The 17,410-nt window shown below is 37.0% G+C and overlaps 1 protein-coding gene across 1 annotated transcript; it reads right to left on the bottom strand.

Annotated features, from left to right (window-relative positions):
• Positions 1 to 15,061: 15,061 nt before the first annotated feature.
• On the bottom strand, positions 15,062 to 16,765 carry LOC109018193. Its single transcript, XM_019000367.1, has one exon. It carries the CDS (start codon positions 16,763 to 16,765, stop codon positions 15,062 to 15,064), a length of 1,704 nt encoding a protein of 567 aa, XP_018855912.1.
• Positions 16,766 to 17,410: the final 645 nt, after the last annotated feature.

The raw sequence follows: 17,410 nt of genomic DNA, 5'->3' as shown, positions 1-17,410 counted from the left end.
TAAATGGAATCGATCCTAAATAATACTCACATTGGGTCTTACATGGCGAACCATTTTCCAAAGGAGTTAGATTTAGCAGTCAGACCAATCAAATGGAGGATGGTAACGACATTGCCATAGACGACATTAATGTGAATGATCGTGATGATAGTGATGATAATGGAGAGGATATGACTGAAATGTTAGGGGGTAGGAATCTTTGGGATAAGGGATGGAGAAGGAACATCTGCACAATCATTTGACAGTAATGATAATTTTGCAAGACTGTGGGAGGATGCACAAAGAGAGTTGTACGAGGGGTGCACTCGTCATAGCAAGTTGTCTTTTACAGTCAGGTTGCTTCATATTAAGTCTATTTGTCGTATTTCTGCCAAGGTCATCGACATGTTGCTAGAATTATTTAAAGAGGCTCTTCCGCAGGATAACGTAGTACCCCGTAATTTTTATGAAGCGAAGCAATTGAAGCGAGGGCTAAGATTTGATTATAATATCATCCACGCTTGTAAAAATGATTGTGTTCTCTACTGACAGCAATATGCAGAATTAGACTCATGCCCAATGTGTCATGAGTCAAGATGGACATCATATAAACGTAATGTACTCCATAAAGTGTTAAGACATTTTTTGTTGATTCCTCGACTTCAAAGATTGTTTATGTCCCGGTTGACTGCCAAAGATATGTCTTGGCACCAAACAGAAAGAGTCCAAAGTGAAAACCTTCTCTCGCATCCTGCAAATTCCTTACAATGGAAGAAATTTGAAGTCGAGTATTCATGGTTTGCTGAAGAACCTCGCAATGTACGTCTTGGTTTAGCAACGAATGGTTTTAATCCATTTGGCAACATGAGCACTTCTCATAGTACTTGGTCTGTCATATTAATGCCCTATAACTTGCCACCTTGGAAGTGTATGAAGGATCCATATTTTATGATGACTCTACAGATACTAGGGCCAAGGTTACCAGGGAATGAATTAGATGTATATCTACAACCACTGATTGCAGAGTTGAAAGAGTTGTGGGATCAGGGTGTCAGTACATATGATGCAGCCTCATCGGTGCTGAGTTCAAGATACATGCTATAGTAATGTAGACAATAAATTATGATTTTCCTGCATATGGAAATCTGTCTGGGTGGAGCACAAAAGGTAAAATGGCTTGTCCTGTTTGCAATAAAGATACATAGTCTCAGTGGTTGAGTCATGGTAGGAAATTATGTTTTATGGGACATCGTCGTTATTTACCACATGATCATAGATGGCGTTCAAATAGAGCGATATTTGATGGAAGGGTTGAGCGCAGGGCATCACCGCCAGAGTTGACTGGGAATGATATTATCGCCCAGTTGGGGGATGTTTCAGAAAACAAATTTGGAAAAGATTCAAGGGTTTGAAAGAGGAAACGATAAGCAGTAGAGTTGAATTGGACAAAAAAAGTATTTTCTTTGAATTGCTATACTGGTCTACCTTAACACTACGCCACAATTTAGATGTTATGAACATCGAGAAAAATATATGTGAGAATATATTGGGCACTCTGATGTCAATAGAAGGGAAGACAAAAGATACAACTAACTCTCGTAAAGACTTAAAGGAGATGGGGATCAGACCGGAGTTGCATTTGCAAGATAATGGGTCATCACCTTATATGCCCATCGGATGGTATACACTTTCAAATGATGAAAGAAAGAAATTTTGTGATTGGTTTATGAAAATCAAATTACCCCATGGCTATGCTTCAAACATGACAAGATGTGTTCGAACACATGATTGGAAGATAACTGGCTTTAAAAGTCACGACTGTCATGTATTTCTGCAGTGTCTGTTGCCGGTTGGTGTGCGTGGAAAGCTTACTCGATATGTTCGTACAGCTCTCATAGAATTAGGGAGATTTTTCAAAGACATTTGTAGTAGAACATTGAAAGTTGATGTATTGTTAAAAGTGAAGCTGACATTGCAGTAATATTGTACAAATTAGAGAGTTTGTATCCGCCTTCATTCTTTGATGTAATGGTTCATTTGGCTGTGCACCTACCTCGTGAGGCTTTAGTCGCTAGCGCGGTTCAGTATAGATGCATGTATCCTATTGAACGGTTTTATAGAAAACTTAAGCGATCTATGGGGAATAAAGCTCGTCCAGAAGGTTCGATTGCTATATTGATAATGAGTGGCATACCTTTTGTTCAATGTATTTTCGTGGGGCTGATACTAGATTTACAAGACCGGACCAAAATTATGAAGGTGGGCGAGAGATGGGAGTTTCATCGACATTTACTATATTTTCCCAGACCGTGCATCCCATAGGCGCACAAGGGGACTACGATCTATGTTTAGGAGAGTTTAAAAGAGCTCGATGGTATATCTTGAATAACTGCGCAGAGATTGATCAGTACTTAAGGTTAGTGATGATTCTCTAAATCACTATTATCTTTAAGTTTCTGTATAATAATATAGTATAACTTTATATAAATTAAACATTCACATGAACATGCACAGCAAACATATACAACTACTTCGCTCGAATGGTGTAACTGACGTAGAAAAGATGCACGAAGAGGAATTTGCATCGTGGTTTGAATATACGGTATTATTGTTAATCCTCATTTTATAATACGAATTTCATACCACTAAATTCTAGTTTTTTTTGTATATAATAATATTTATTGATATAAGTTGCATTGAAATATGGTGAAAATTCATCAGAAATCTCACCAGAACTGTATGCTCTAGCATGTGGTCCGTCCAGGTGAGCCATCCAGTACTCAGGATGTTTGGTGCGTGGATATAGATTTCACACAAATGATAGAGAAAGATATAGGAAAACTCAAAATTGTGGGGTCGTAGTCGAAGGAAGCCATGGGGATGATAACATTGATTTCTATGGAATTGTGAAAAATATCATAGCGTTAAAGTATGTGGGGGGATATATGGTCTGGTTGTTTAAATGTAATTGGTGAGATGTCTCGAATCCTAAGCTGGGAGTGCGGAACGATGATTATTTTGTGAGTGTCAATACATCTCGCTCATGGTTGAGGATGATCCTTTCGTTCTCCCTTGCCAAGCGAATCAAGTTTTTTATTTAGATGATCCCGAGTATGGAAATCCATGGCGGGTAGTGGAGAAATTTGCACCAAGAAATGTATATGATTACATTCCAGAGGCAGACGAACCACATGAAGAAGTTGATAGTCCAGCAAATGAAGAAGCATATCAAGAAAGTGAAGTAGGCATCAATCTATTTGTTGATTTAAGCCAATATGATATGGTTCCATTGCATAGAGAAGATGTTCAACCCAACGTAATTGAGGGTGAAATATCGGAAGAAGATGAATCAACTGAAGTGTCTAGTGAGGATGAGGGCGACTGGTCCAGCAAAAAGGATAGTGAATGAATTTCAAACATTAATTTTTGTAAGTAATATTAACACATAAATATTTTTAACGTTTGTTTGAATAATAATTTGATACAATTTCAAATAGATATGCCTCCCAAATACAAAGCAACACGTGTGCCATCCCCATCTATTATTGACTTCCCGTGTGGTTCACCTGTCATCAATAGTGAGCCAACATCACCAGACCCAGAACAAGGTATTTTATCAAATTAAATATCATATTTTATGCTCAATTTAAGTAATATATCTATAAAATAATTTAATTTAATTAAAAGTTATGCTTTAATTGCTGTATATATAACTGTTGTAAGCAAGCGTCGAGGTAGAGGCACTATGAGGGGTGTCTGCATAGAGAAAGTAAGAAAAGTTGGTAAAATCAAGGTTGATATTCCTAATGATCACACCGATGGCTCTGAAGATTCGGCAGCGTGGCTTGCTTCTTATATTGGTACCCTTACTCGCATGTATGCACCGATTGCTACATCCTCTTAGTCTAAAATTCCCCAAGATGTGAAAGACCACATAAAAAATCGCTATTTGGTAATAACCTACGTCTCAAGCAACTAAGTATACAACATGTTACTTTCAAGTTACTTTGTATTTATAATAATTGTTTATAATTTTCCAAAGGATGAGTTTGAGTTTAATTTTGGCCGAAGAGATAATCGATTAACGGTTGAGGAACTGATGTCGAATGCATTTCGGAGGTACAAAGGTCGATGCCATGCACATTATAAGAAGTTCAGTACTACAATAGATGCGCACCAAAATCCATTCCAAAATATTCCACCAAACGAATGGGAGAAAGTTTGTGATATGTTTGAAGATCATGCTTATCAGGTAATATCGCTGCATAATATATTACAGATGTATTAAACATATAGACTAATATTTTTTTCTTTTAGCAACGGACTACTGTGAACAAAGCAAATAGATCAAATTTAAAGATAAACCATCATGCAGGTTCTCGATCTTTTCATCGTTTGTCTAACAAAATAGTAAGTTATTTTAGTGTCCGTTAAATATTAACATATAATACACATTTTCTGATTTAAATTCTAATATAGATTTTCCTTTTACAGAAAGAAGAAAGTCCCGCTAACTATGATTTGACCCAATTGTATGCTAAAAGACATAAAAATCGTGATGATATTTGGGCCAGTCCTGAAGCAGAGACAAATTATGTAAGTTTAAGTTTTTTTAATTTCATTGTCACATAATATTTTTGTTACTTATACTAACTTTAATGTTTTTGTTTTTGTAGGACAAGATGATATCTCTTAAGGAAACTGTTGCGAATCCATCTGATGCATCATCTGTCAACAATGCTTAGATCCTTTCTCAAGTTCTGGGATCACGTTCTAGATATTTGAGGGGTTTAGGACATTGTGTAAAACCATCCTCATCATCATCATCAGCCTATTCTCGAGCCAAATCGAATGATGACAAAACTAAGGAATTGGAGGAAGCAGCACTTGAGATAGAACGATTGAGGTCCGAGAAAAAAGAGTTGCTGACTCGATTAGATCAAGTAGCGGATTTGGGGCGAGATTAGAAGAGAGGATGCAGTTGAATAACCAAAAAATGTTTGAATAATTCCAGTCAATGATGTCCCAAAACTCTATGCCACCACCATAATCTTCAAATTTATCTTTTCTTTAATTGCATTTATATTATGAAGTTTGCACTACTTTGAACAATTGATGTTTGAATTACAATGTGTAATATTTGTATGGTATTTTTAATTAAATTGTGATCTGTATGATTAATACAGTTCAAACGGTAAATTACCATTAACACATTCGAACCAAAACAGACTCATTCAAACAAAAATAACCCATTCGAACGACAAACGATATATACGAACGTTCGAACAATAAATTATTTATTCGAACAACATTTATGTGCAAAAACCCATTCGAACGGATATAATTTTCGAAATTAAAATTTATGTTGAACAGACATAAGTTTTATTCGAACACAAGTCATTTGAAAATTTTATTAGTTCGAACGCATAAAAACTGTTTGAACACCCAATTCGTTTGAATAGAATCAAATATGGACATTAGTTCGAATGAATATTTCATATTGTTCGAATGGACGGCTCCGTTCGAATGGATAAATATTTCATTCGAACAATATATTGAGACGAAATAGGGTCGTCTCAAAAAATATTATCCGTTCGAAAGATTTCGACTGGATCTGCCTAATTTCGTCTCTAAAAATGATTTTTTGAGATGAAATTTGATTTTCGTCTCCAAAAATTTTCTGAGATGGTCTTTCCGAGATAAATTTGAGATGAAATTTTTTCGTCTCCAAATCTAATTTGGGATGAAATTTGTGTTTTTTGAGACAAAAACTAAATATTTTAAAAAATCTCACTAATTGACAGTTAGACTCACTAAATAGTTGACCAGGTCACTTGACCCAAGGGCAGTGGCTTGGGTCGCGCCTAGGTGGCATAACCTGGGTCACTAGACCAGGCATGGCAGCCTAGGTGGTGCCTATACCTAGGCAACGTCACCTCGGTCTGGTGACCCAGCTTGTCACGATCTGGGTGCCTAGGAAGGGGCAATCAGGGTTGCTCATAGGGTCAACGCGTGGGAGTCACTCCTTAATATTAGTGATGACGTGGCATTTTGATAGATATGTAAGAGAGGGATGTTTCTCAAAAGTGACCTAGGGTCACAATTTAGGAAAACAAACGATTATTTCAATAGATGCAATTCCATCAGCTAAGTATAACGAATGTAGCACTAAAACTGAATGTCTAACACAACTATAAAAATTATGAAAACTGATTAATTTATAATATTTTTACAACTATTTCAAAACTCTATGTAAAATGATGATGATGTAAATTTGTAATTCAGTTAAAAAAATGATACTATATCTCCTGAGTTTGCCACTCAATTTGACCGATTATGTATTTTATTTTATTCGTAAAACTTTTTTCGCTTAATAGTTAAGGGAGTAACTATTAATATACTGGATTTTTTTAAAATGCTTAAAAATGTTTGAAAGAAAAAGGAAAAGGTGCAATTTGTACTATGGGAAACGCCTAGCGGTCAAAGCTGAGCGGCATTGTAGCAGCACCATTTAGTTTTAATGAAGTGACATGAATTCATTGGTTGATTATAAACTGAGTTGTAAAATAATTTTAAATGACTTGTAGATGTGTCCTTACAAATTTACAACTTTTTTATAATTATTTTACAACTACTCCATTTCAAATAGAGACCAGTAGTTATGTAAAATTGAAATTGTTTTAAAGTTACCTAAACTTGAATTTGTTTTTAATGAAGTGGCACATTCAAATAGGCTGATCTAAAATGAGTTACAAAATAGTTGTAAAAGAATTGTAAGTGTATTATTATCCAATATATATTTATTGTTAAATATGTCTCTATAAAAAATGATAGACATATAACTCTTTTTATAGCTTTTTATACAACTCGAGTCATTTTTGTAAAGTAATTTATAAAGATAACATCACTTTAGTTAAATATATTTATTTTAAGATATGATTGTATAAAACTTTATAAAAAGAAGTTGTAGATGTATCATCCCTCTATCTCAATAAAATACAAAGAGAGAAAGAAAGAAAAGAAAAAACACAAAAGAACTAAGTGTAAAAACTTAGAGTGTGTTTGAATGTTAAGTAAGTTGAGTTGAGTTAAATTAAGATGATAAAATATTGTTAGAATATTATTTTTTAATATTATTATTATTTTAAAATTTAAAAAATTTAAAAAAATTGAATTATTTATTATATTTTATATTAAAATTTAAAAAAATTATAATAATAAATTGAGATGAATTTAAAATCTAACTCACCCTAAAAAGAAAGTGTGAAATTAAAAGCGGTATAATGCACGAGTGGAAGGGTAGGCGTTTACACAGGAAATGTAGGGTCCCATGGCTTATCCTACATCAAACCTTGTAAATTCAACCGAACTTTAGGTGTGGTCCCTGAAAGACACGTGAATTCTATCCATCCATCAATCAAAACTAGCGGAAAGTGATTGTCAGTTTTATGAACCAAAAAACAGCAGCTCCAGGTGTTCTGACTCTACTCTGTTGCTAAACACTGGCTGGCCATAGATTCCTCCAATATGTCATTTTCCTTATCACCCCCGCGTGCAACGTTCTTTTATATATATATATATATATATATATATATATATATATATATATATATATATATATATTTTGTTTGTATTTGAAATTTACTTTAATTTATTTTATTATTATAATTTTTTTAAAATTTTATATAAAATATAATAAATAATTTAATTTTTCAAATTTTAAAATAATAATAATATAAAAAATAATATTTTAAAATTATTTTATTTAATTTATGTTTAATCATATCAACTCATTTCTAAATCCGAACGGAACTCATTTACCAGTTTACCACAAAAAAGCTTTTCACTTGTGTCATAACTCATACTCTTCCTAACTTCCACAGTTTTTAACAACTGTGCGTATAAACTCTAAAGGTAAAATCAGTATATGATTTTTTACATTTTTACAGTTGGAAACTATATAAATGTTCACGAAATTGATTCTGAACTTCAGAAAGCTCTCAATTATATACTTTTATCAATCTCCAGTTAGAAAACTAATTGGAGAATTGCCATGTGTTATTAGCATTAATATGGCTGATTTGGTACAATATAAAAGTACCTAGTTGCGAGGTTTTTGAAATTCAGGTAATCATGTTGTAAAATTCAAAAATTGTGTCCTTGACTTATAAAAATGTGAAATATAAGTATTGATTTTGCAATTAACCTCTTTATAAAAGAGTATTAACCAAGCTAAGAGTCCAAACAGTCTCAGGAGAATACTCGGGCAAACCCGATCTGGGTTTCAAAATCGGTCTGAAATATTGCTAGTTATAACTTGAGTGAAGCCGGGTTTGGAAACTCGGAATTTTGGGTATCGGGTTTTACCCGCTTTTTTATTTATTTTTATAAAATCCTAAATTTAGTTAAAAGTTTTTCAAGAAAAGCTCATGTTGAAAAGCATAAAGTTTTTAACTTTTTATATAAAAACTTATATTTATTACAATTTTTTTTTTTTTAAAAATGATGTTGAAAAGCATAATTTTTTTAATATATAAAAGCCTATATTTTATTAAAGTTTTTTCAAGAAGTCATGTTGAAAAACATAATACTAATGCATTGAACATGGTCCATAATAATAAAAATATATTAAAATGAAAAACTAAACCTAGAAAATAATTACATTATTAACTAAATGCATGTAAAAAAAAAAAAATCCAATATTCATAATTTAAAATGCATGCAACACATAATGCAATCTACCATATATTACATTATTTGGTAGTTATACATTACATAACAAAACAGAATTACAAGCAACAAAATCATTTCCATCACTGATAAACCAAAAAATCAACATGGTCTTCCAAAGTGATGCTTGAAGTGATCATTTCCATCAATGATAAACCAACAAAAGCAAAGCCCAAGCATGCTAAGTAGATAGGTTGCCAATGCTGAGCACCACCCCACCTGTAACGCCCGTCCTTGCAGTAAGACTTTAGAAAATAATTTAAGAAAATAAGTCGAAAATTACTGAACTTTTTAAAAAAATTCCTTTCCTCCACAAGATATAAAAGATTCTATATTTAAAATTAAAACATGCTCTATAAATTAAAAGAGAGTTTACAACGAAAATCATTAAATTAAATTAGAGTCCTTTTATAAAAATCTACTCTCGTACATTACATAAAACGTGCCTAGGCTTCTCTCACTCTTTCCTTGGTTCATGTTTGTCCTGATACTTCTTACTCATTTTGTTACTGAGAATTTGTTACTGAGAAGGGGATGTACATACATAAAGACAAAATGAGTCCAATACTAAGTAAGTACTACTTCATACTGTAAAAATATATTAATATATGTTTTCATTTATGCATTTGACATTCATCTACATACTTTACATAAAGCACTCATTTCTTTTGAAAACATTACAAGGTGGAGTTTTTCTTTAAAAATGTTTTCATTTCTCATAAAACATTTTTCACACCTTGTATATTCATTCATAAATGAACTAAATCATTCATACATTCAATTAATCTTTTTTACTTTTCCTCTAGTCAGTACACACGGTTACATCCCGTGTGTTGAGATTAGCAGTCCAAAAGACTCAGATTTCGCCTGTGGCCACAGGTTGAGAATCCCTTCCAGTTAGGGGGTAGCATTGGGTGCACTACCAGTACTAGTTACCCAGTATTACAATCTACCCAGTCCGTTAGTACCATCATTCATCATTCATTCATTCATTTATGACCATTATATATTTTCATACATTAAAATATTCATTTGTTTCATTTCCTTTCATTCATTCATTTCAGTCATTTCCTTTTCATTTCTTTTCATTCATCAATCCATTTACATTTCATAAACATCATTTCAAAGCATAAGCATAAACATAATCATTTAAACATTATTTCATAGCATCCATCAAACATTCCTTTCATAGCATCATTTAAACTTCATTTCATAACCTCATTTAAATACAATTTCATCGTATCATTTAAACATCATTTTTTAGCGTCAAGCATAAACCTCAACAATTCATTTCATGGAAAATAAAGACAATAGCTACTACATATAACATCCATTCACATGCATACAACTATTATTTTAGGTGCATAAATAGGGGCTGCCAAAGAAGGTATTTACATACATAGGTTTAAACATTAATACTTAGCATACTTTCATAAAACATCATTTCCTTCTCTTTCATTGCATAAAAAAAAATAATTTCATAAAAAGTTTTCATTTTCATATCATTAGAAAACTCTAAAAGAGTATGAACATAATACTTACCTAGACTCTATGCTATATTCATTTCATGCAGTCCATTCATATGCGTATCAGATGGCAACCTACATGCATACATAACGTCATTCCCTTCCTCAAGTGCATAAGTAACTAAAACGTCAAAAATGCATAAACTACCCTCCACTTGGACTTGCTTCACTTAGACATACTCTATTATCCGATTCTATCATTCATACTTTCTTTTATCACTCTTCTTTAAATTCTCAAACTCATAGCTTGGGACTCACTTGATGTCACATTTCCAATACATAGCATTCTACTTCAAGTTCTTATCCTTTAAAGTGAACCTCATTGATTCACTTTAAAGTTTAAGACACACTATCACCTTCATCACACTCTTTCTACCAAACCCTTCATTCCGATGCATAACTTGAACCAACCAAGTTATACATCTCAATCATAATCAATACAGACATATCTTCCTTCATTCATATACAATAGCCAACACTTTATTGTAATCCAAACTAAGCATAATACACAACTTTAAGCCAACCCTGAAGCTTAAACATCGTGTACTCATACTTAAGACAGACTATCCATTACATATAGTAAATTTTTCCGACACGTGTCCAACCAATTTACACATATACCGTACCTTTTTATCACTTAAGATCAACATATAGTTTACTAAAACATTGTTTGTTTAAACAAGCTTCATACACACCGACACTAACATCCAACTCAAACCAATATAACACTTCACACAACACATCCAACCACATAACTTATCCCGACACTTCACATGACATACCACCAAATCATAACTATATCACATCCAATCACTTCACACAGTTCACAACCACTTTCCAAATTGCATAGTGATCCATAATTCAGCTCATCGCTTCATATGACACATAACCACAACACCAACTTCACATTTCCAACTCACAACCACAGAACACACTTCACAACTACACAACCATCCCAACACTTCACAAAGACAAACCACATCACAACTTCACATCATAGCTTCGCATTTAATCCCAACACTTCATAACAATCTACCATATCACCAACTATATCACACCTGTACAACAACCCCGTCACTTCACACTATTTATAACCACAACAAAACTACAGAAAAATACCCATCACTTCAATTACACAGCCACATTATAAACTACTCCGTTCACAGTTCACAGCACATCACATTTCACAACACCATTTCAATTTCAGCTTCACGACTTAATATTTTGGTTGTCAAGGGAGAGAAATTATACCATAATTCAGGGGCTGAAATTGCTGCGTGTCGCTTACTGTCCGGTGGTCTCGTGGTGGTAGCTACGTACGTGCAAGGAGGGGCTGGTTGAGGCTTGGTGGTCACTGCCGTGACCTTAAAATAGCGGCTATTTGGGTGGCTTGCAGTGTTTGCCGTAGTTTGGAGACTCACAGTGGTAGCAGTGGCTATTTGGTGTGTCATGAACAGGGGAAAGGTGATACGGTGGAGGAGCTAGGTTGTGGCTTGGAAGAGGACGGCTGGGCTTCAACTTAGGGCGTGGGGAAGGCAACCCGTGAGGTGTCTCACAGCTGGGCGGGGGCTGAGGGTGTCGTTGGGGGGGTTGGGTTACGGAAGTGACTCCGGGTGGCGGTGTGGTGCGACTGAGGGAGGTAGTGGACTGGCCGTGGGTGGTGGTGACAAGACGTGGCTGACGAGATCGTGAGGGAGAGGGGGATAGAGGCATTGGGCTGAGCTAGGGGCGGTGGCATGGGGTGCAACGAGGCTCGGCTCGGCTTTCAAGGGTGGCTGTACGACGGCGGCTCGAGAGGAGATGCGGCGGCGCTAGAACTCGCGGAAGCCGTGGCGGATGGAAACAGAGAAGGAGAGAGAGAGACGTGGAGGCTGGGGTGGATGATGGTGGGCTGCTGGGCCATTGTGGGTTGTTACGTCGGTAGCTAGAGGTGGCACTGTCGGTTGATGTTATGATCTCAATGGAAATTATGATAGATGATAGCAGAATATAGATTCTATACGAGAAACAGGAAGATGATGAAATGGAAGCTACAGTACATCCATTAGTGATAACTTGGATTTTCGAGGAACCCAAAACCTCCCAAAGGAATAACCAAATTGTTCAGAGTTTTACATAACAAATCCGATCCCCTTTTTCCCATCTTATCTGCATGACTCTAACTGAATACTAGTTAAAAGACATAAAAGCCCCCTTACATATTCAACTGATAAAACGCAGCATTTAACAACACTTCACTGCACCGTACTACTTTATTAAAGTAAAAAGCTGTAAATGATTCTAATGCTCAAAACGACACCGCACTATTCTGCTCTACGCACCGTTTCGTTCCCATATGAAAAGCCCCAATCCTCCTGCTGATCATTTGCCCTAACTCTTCGATATTCACTTTCTCAAGTAAAGCTCTCACCTTTCCGCCGTCTTCTTCTCTCAAGCTTCTCATTAGAACCCTAACAATCCCCCACACTTACAAGACCTTGCCCACAAGGTGTGGGTACAAGTCTCTGAGGTTCCATAGTTTCTCCCAAGTGCTGTCCTCTTCGGTCGCTCCGGTCCACTTCACCAGTACTTCCGTAACCGCGCGATCTCCTTGTTGTTTCATACGACGCTCCAATATTTTCTCTGGTTCAGGTAAAATCTCCCCATTTCCGTCGGTAGGTGGAAGAGACGGCATGATTTGAACTTGCTCACCAATTTTTTTCTTCAGGCAAAACACATGGAACACCGGATGTATCTTGCTTGTGGGTGGTAGCTTCAGTCGGTATGCCACGGATCCTATCCTCTGAATCACTTGGAAAGGTCCGTAGAACCTTGGGGACAACTTCAAGTTGTGTCGCACGGCCACTGTCTTCTGTCAGTAAGGTTGAAGCCGTAGGTAAACCCAGTCACCTTCCTTGAACTCCCTCTCAGTTCTTTTCTTGTCTGCAAACATTTTCATTCTATTTTGAGCTGACTTGAGGTTTTGCCTTAAGAGCTCCAACAATTGTGATATGTTGTGTAACTCCCTGTTGACTGCATCATTGTTTGATGTCCCCGTTATGTAAGAATTAAGTCTCGGGGGTGGGTATCCATATAAGGCTTCAAAAGGTGACATTTTTGATGAACTATGGTAACTTGAGTTGTAGCACCACTCGGCTAAGGATAGCCACTGCGCCCAACTCTTTGGTTTCTGTCCCACATAGCACCTTAAATACCCTTCCAGATTTTTGTTTAAAGCTTCTGTTTGGCCATCACTTTGGGGGTGATAGGCAGAACTAAAGTTCAATGTAGTTCCTTGCAGTTCAAACAAACTTTTCCAAAACGAACTTAAGAAAACCGAGTCACGGTCTGACACAATTGTCCTAGGGAGTCCATGCAGTTTAAAGACTGTATCCATAAAGATCTGAGCTACATTTTGAGCTGTATAGGGGTGCGATAGAGTCATAAAGTGACCATACTTAGTAAGTCTATCCACTACCACCAGAATCACTGATACTCCTTTTGAGGTGGGCAGGCCCTCTATAAAATCCATAGAGATGTCTGTCCAAGCTTGCTCTGGAATGGGTAGAGGCTGAAGTAACCCGGCAGGGGAAATAGCCTCATGTTTCACTGTTTGACACACCTCGCACTCCTTCACCCATCGTTTTATGTCTTTTTTCATACCGGTCCAGTAGAAATCCCTCTTAACTCGCTGATAAGTCTTAAGATACCCTGTGTGGCCTGCCATGGGTTCATTGTGAATGTAATGGAGCACCTTCCTGATGAAAGATGTTCCCGGTACCAGCATCAATCTTCCCTTTTTTAAGAGGAGTCCTTGTAAGATAGAAATTCCCTTAGGGATCTCTTGTTGAGTATCTGCCTTTGTAAAGATCTCTTGAAACTCCTGAGAAGTTTGGTAACTCAGTTTCAGTTCCTCTACCCAATCAGGTTTTGGAAGTGTAATCTGAGTAAATACTGCTTCGACGACCTCATTTTCTCCTTCCTTTCGAGATAGAGCATCAACCACTCTATTCTCTTGGCCTTTCTTGTACTCAATGATAAATTCATACCCCATCAACTTAGTAAGCCATTTCTGTTGAGCTTCTGTGCCCACTCTTTGTTCAGTAAAAATTTCAGTGCTTGCTGATCTGTTTTGACTATAAATGATTGCCCCAACAAGTAGGTTCTCCATTTTTGGACAGCCGTTACTAAAGCCAACAGTTCTCTCTCATAGGTGGATAAGAGAAGAGCTCTACCCTTCAACATCTTGCTCATGAAGGCAATAGGTTGCCCCAACTGCATTAGGACAGCCCCTATTCCCGTACCACTAGCATCGCACTCAATGATAAAAGGTCTAGTAAAATCTGGAAGTTTCAACACTGGAGGTTGAGTCACCACCTCTTTCAACCTATTAAAGGCCTGTTCTGCATTTGTATCCCACCCAAAATTATTCTTTTTAAGCAAACTGGTCAGTGGGGCTGCAAGCACCCCATACCCCTTGATGAACTTCCTATAGTATCCCGTTAGGCCCAAGAACCCCCTCAAAGCCTTAGTATTCTTGGGTGCTGGCCAATCCAGCATAGATTTAATTTTGTTTGGATCTGCCCGGACCCCTTCAAACGATATGACGTGACCCAAGTACTCCACCTCCTCTACTCCAAATCTACACTTAGACATCTTCGCATACAATTGATGTGTTTGCAGTACTTCCAGCACTTGTTTTAAGTGCTGTAAGTGTTCTTTCCAGCTTCTGCTATATACCAGAATATCATTGAAAAACACCAGTACGAACCTCCTTAAAAATTGCTTGAATACTTGGTTCATCAGCCCTTGAAAAGTGGATGGGGCATTGGTAAGCCCAAAGGGCATTACCAAGAACTCATAGTGCCCTTCGTGAGTTCTAAAAGCAGTTTTTCAATGTCTTCGGGTACCACCCGAATTTGATGATATCCTGACCTGAGATCCAATTTTGAAAATACCCTCGCTCCCCCCAACTCATCCAGTAGCTCATCTATCACTGGAATGGGAAATTTATCTTTAATTGTGTGTTGATTTAGTGCGCGGTAATCGACACACATGCACCAACTACCATCAGCCTTACGTACCAGCAATACAGGTGAGGAAAAGGGGCTGAAACTGGGTCTAATAACCCCTGTTTTCAGTAACTCTGCTACTATTTTCTCTATCTCGGTTTTTTGATAATATGGGTATCGATAGGGTCTATTTGAGATAGGAGGGGTACCCTCTTTCAACACAATTTTATGGTCATGGTCCCTTATCGGGGGAAGCCCGTTAGGTTCCTCAAATACCCCCTGGAAATGTGTCAACAGCTCACTAACTTCATTATTCTGCACCACCACACTATCCACCTTTGACTCCATTTGGATTTGTAACAAAAAACCTCTCCCCTTGGACATCGAGGACAACATTGCTTTACTACTACCCTCAAGAGAGATTGGTTTGGGTTCCAATCCTCTCAACTCCACCATATGCTCACCATTGGCAAATTGCATTGATAATTTTGAAAAATCCCATACAATAGGACCAAGAGTTACCAACCAATTTACCCCCAATACAATGTCACAACCACCCAATTCCAAAATGTAAAGAGATGGACAGAACTGAGTACCTTGCATTTTGAGGGGTACCACATCACAATGGCCTTCACTGTGAATAATGGCTCCATTGGCCACCCTCACCGCCAACTTAGTAGATTGGTTGATATTCAATTTTGCCCTTTTTGCAATCGTTGCGTCTAAGAAACTGTGAGAGCTGCCCGAGTCCACTAGGACTACAACTGGTTCTCCACTCACCGTTCCTTTAACCCTCATCATACTTGGGCTAGGAGTACCCGCAATAGCATTAAGTGAAATCTCAGGATTCCCTTCGACATGAGTAACCAGCACACTGTTTTCTTCCAACTTTCTCCCTTCATCATCCCTTTCAGGCTGATCTTCCTCTAGGGTCTCACACCCTTGTAACAGATAAATCTTGGTTTTCTTACACACATGGTTGGAATGCCACTTCTCATCACAATGATAGCATAGGCCCTTCTTTCGTTTTTCATCCCATTCCGTCGAAAAAATCCTTCGTGTAGGCTGGAAAGGTTTAGTCCACTTACTACTACCTTCAGTGGATTGATCCCCATATGATGTTTTAGTAGCTGTAGGAAATATACTCCTATCCCCTCCTGGTCTCATCCCTTTCCGAGCACTAATAAGATACTCCTCTTGTATTTTTGCCAAACCAAACGCTCCAATTAAACTGGTAGGGTTAAACATTTTTAAAAGCAACCGAACGTCATCCTTCAACCCGCTAATGAAACAGCTTAATTTGTGTGCATCGGATAGGCCATTGATTCTGTTAACTAATGCTTCAAATTGAGTCTGGTAAACTGACACTGTGGAGGTCTGTTTGAGCCTTGTTAAAGCTTCCATTGGGTCATCATATGTAGTGGGACCGAACCTGATTTGAAGAATGCAAGTGAAGGTCTCCCAGTTGGTGAACTGCCCACTGTCCCAAGCCCCTTTGTACCAGATAAGTGCATCTCCATGCATGTGATATGCTGCCATTAATAATTTTTGTGATGGATGTGTTTGATGAAATTCGAAATAATGAATTGCTTTGAACACCCAACCTCCTGGGTCACTCCCATCAAACTGAGGAAAATCTAACTTGATTCCCCTTGTGAGCATTCTTCGATTATCATTCCCCTCATGCTCCCTTTCTTGTCTGTTTTCAGGTAAAAGACGCTACTGTTGTTCCCATACTGTACGCAGCATCTCTGACATCTGGTCCAATCTATCAGTCAAGCGTTGGATAGCTTGTGCTTGATCTTCTGCCTTACGTTGCTTGGCCTCCTTGTTATCTTGCTTGGATCTAGTACCGTCGGCCATGGCTTGGCTGGATGGTTGAATTTATGGTTGGTAAATAGAATCTGTGTTTGGTTTATGGCAGATTGTGGCGTAAGAGAAATGTATTTGTGGGTTTTGAATTTCTGGGTTATGTATGCGGAAAAGAAAATTTGTAAGGGTCGTTGGCTCTAAGATACCAATTGTTATGATCTCAATGGAAATTATGATAGATGATAGCAGAATATAGATTCTATACGAGAAACAGGAAGATGATGAAATGGAAGCTACAGTACATCCATTAGTGATAACTTGGATTTTCGAGGAACCCAAAACCTCCCAAAGGAATAACCAAATTGTTCAGAG

Source organism: Juglans regia, chromosome 11, assembly GCF_001411555.2.
Source record: "Juglans regia cultivar Chandler chromosome 11, Walnut 2.0, whole genome shotgun sequence".
NCBI lineage: Eukaryota > Viridiplantae > Streptophyta > Magnoliopsida > Fagales > Juglandaceae > Juglans > Juglans regia.
This window is presented reverse-complemented; position numbering and strand designations above follow the sequence as displayed.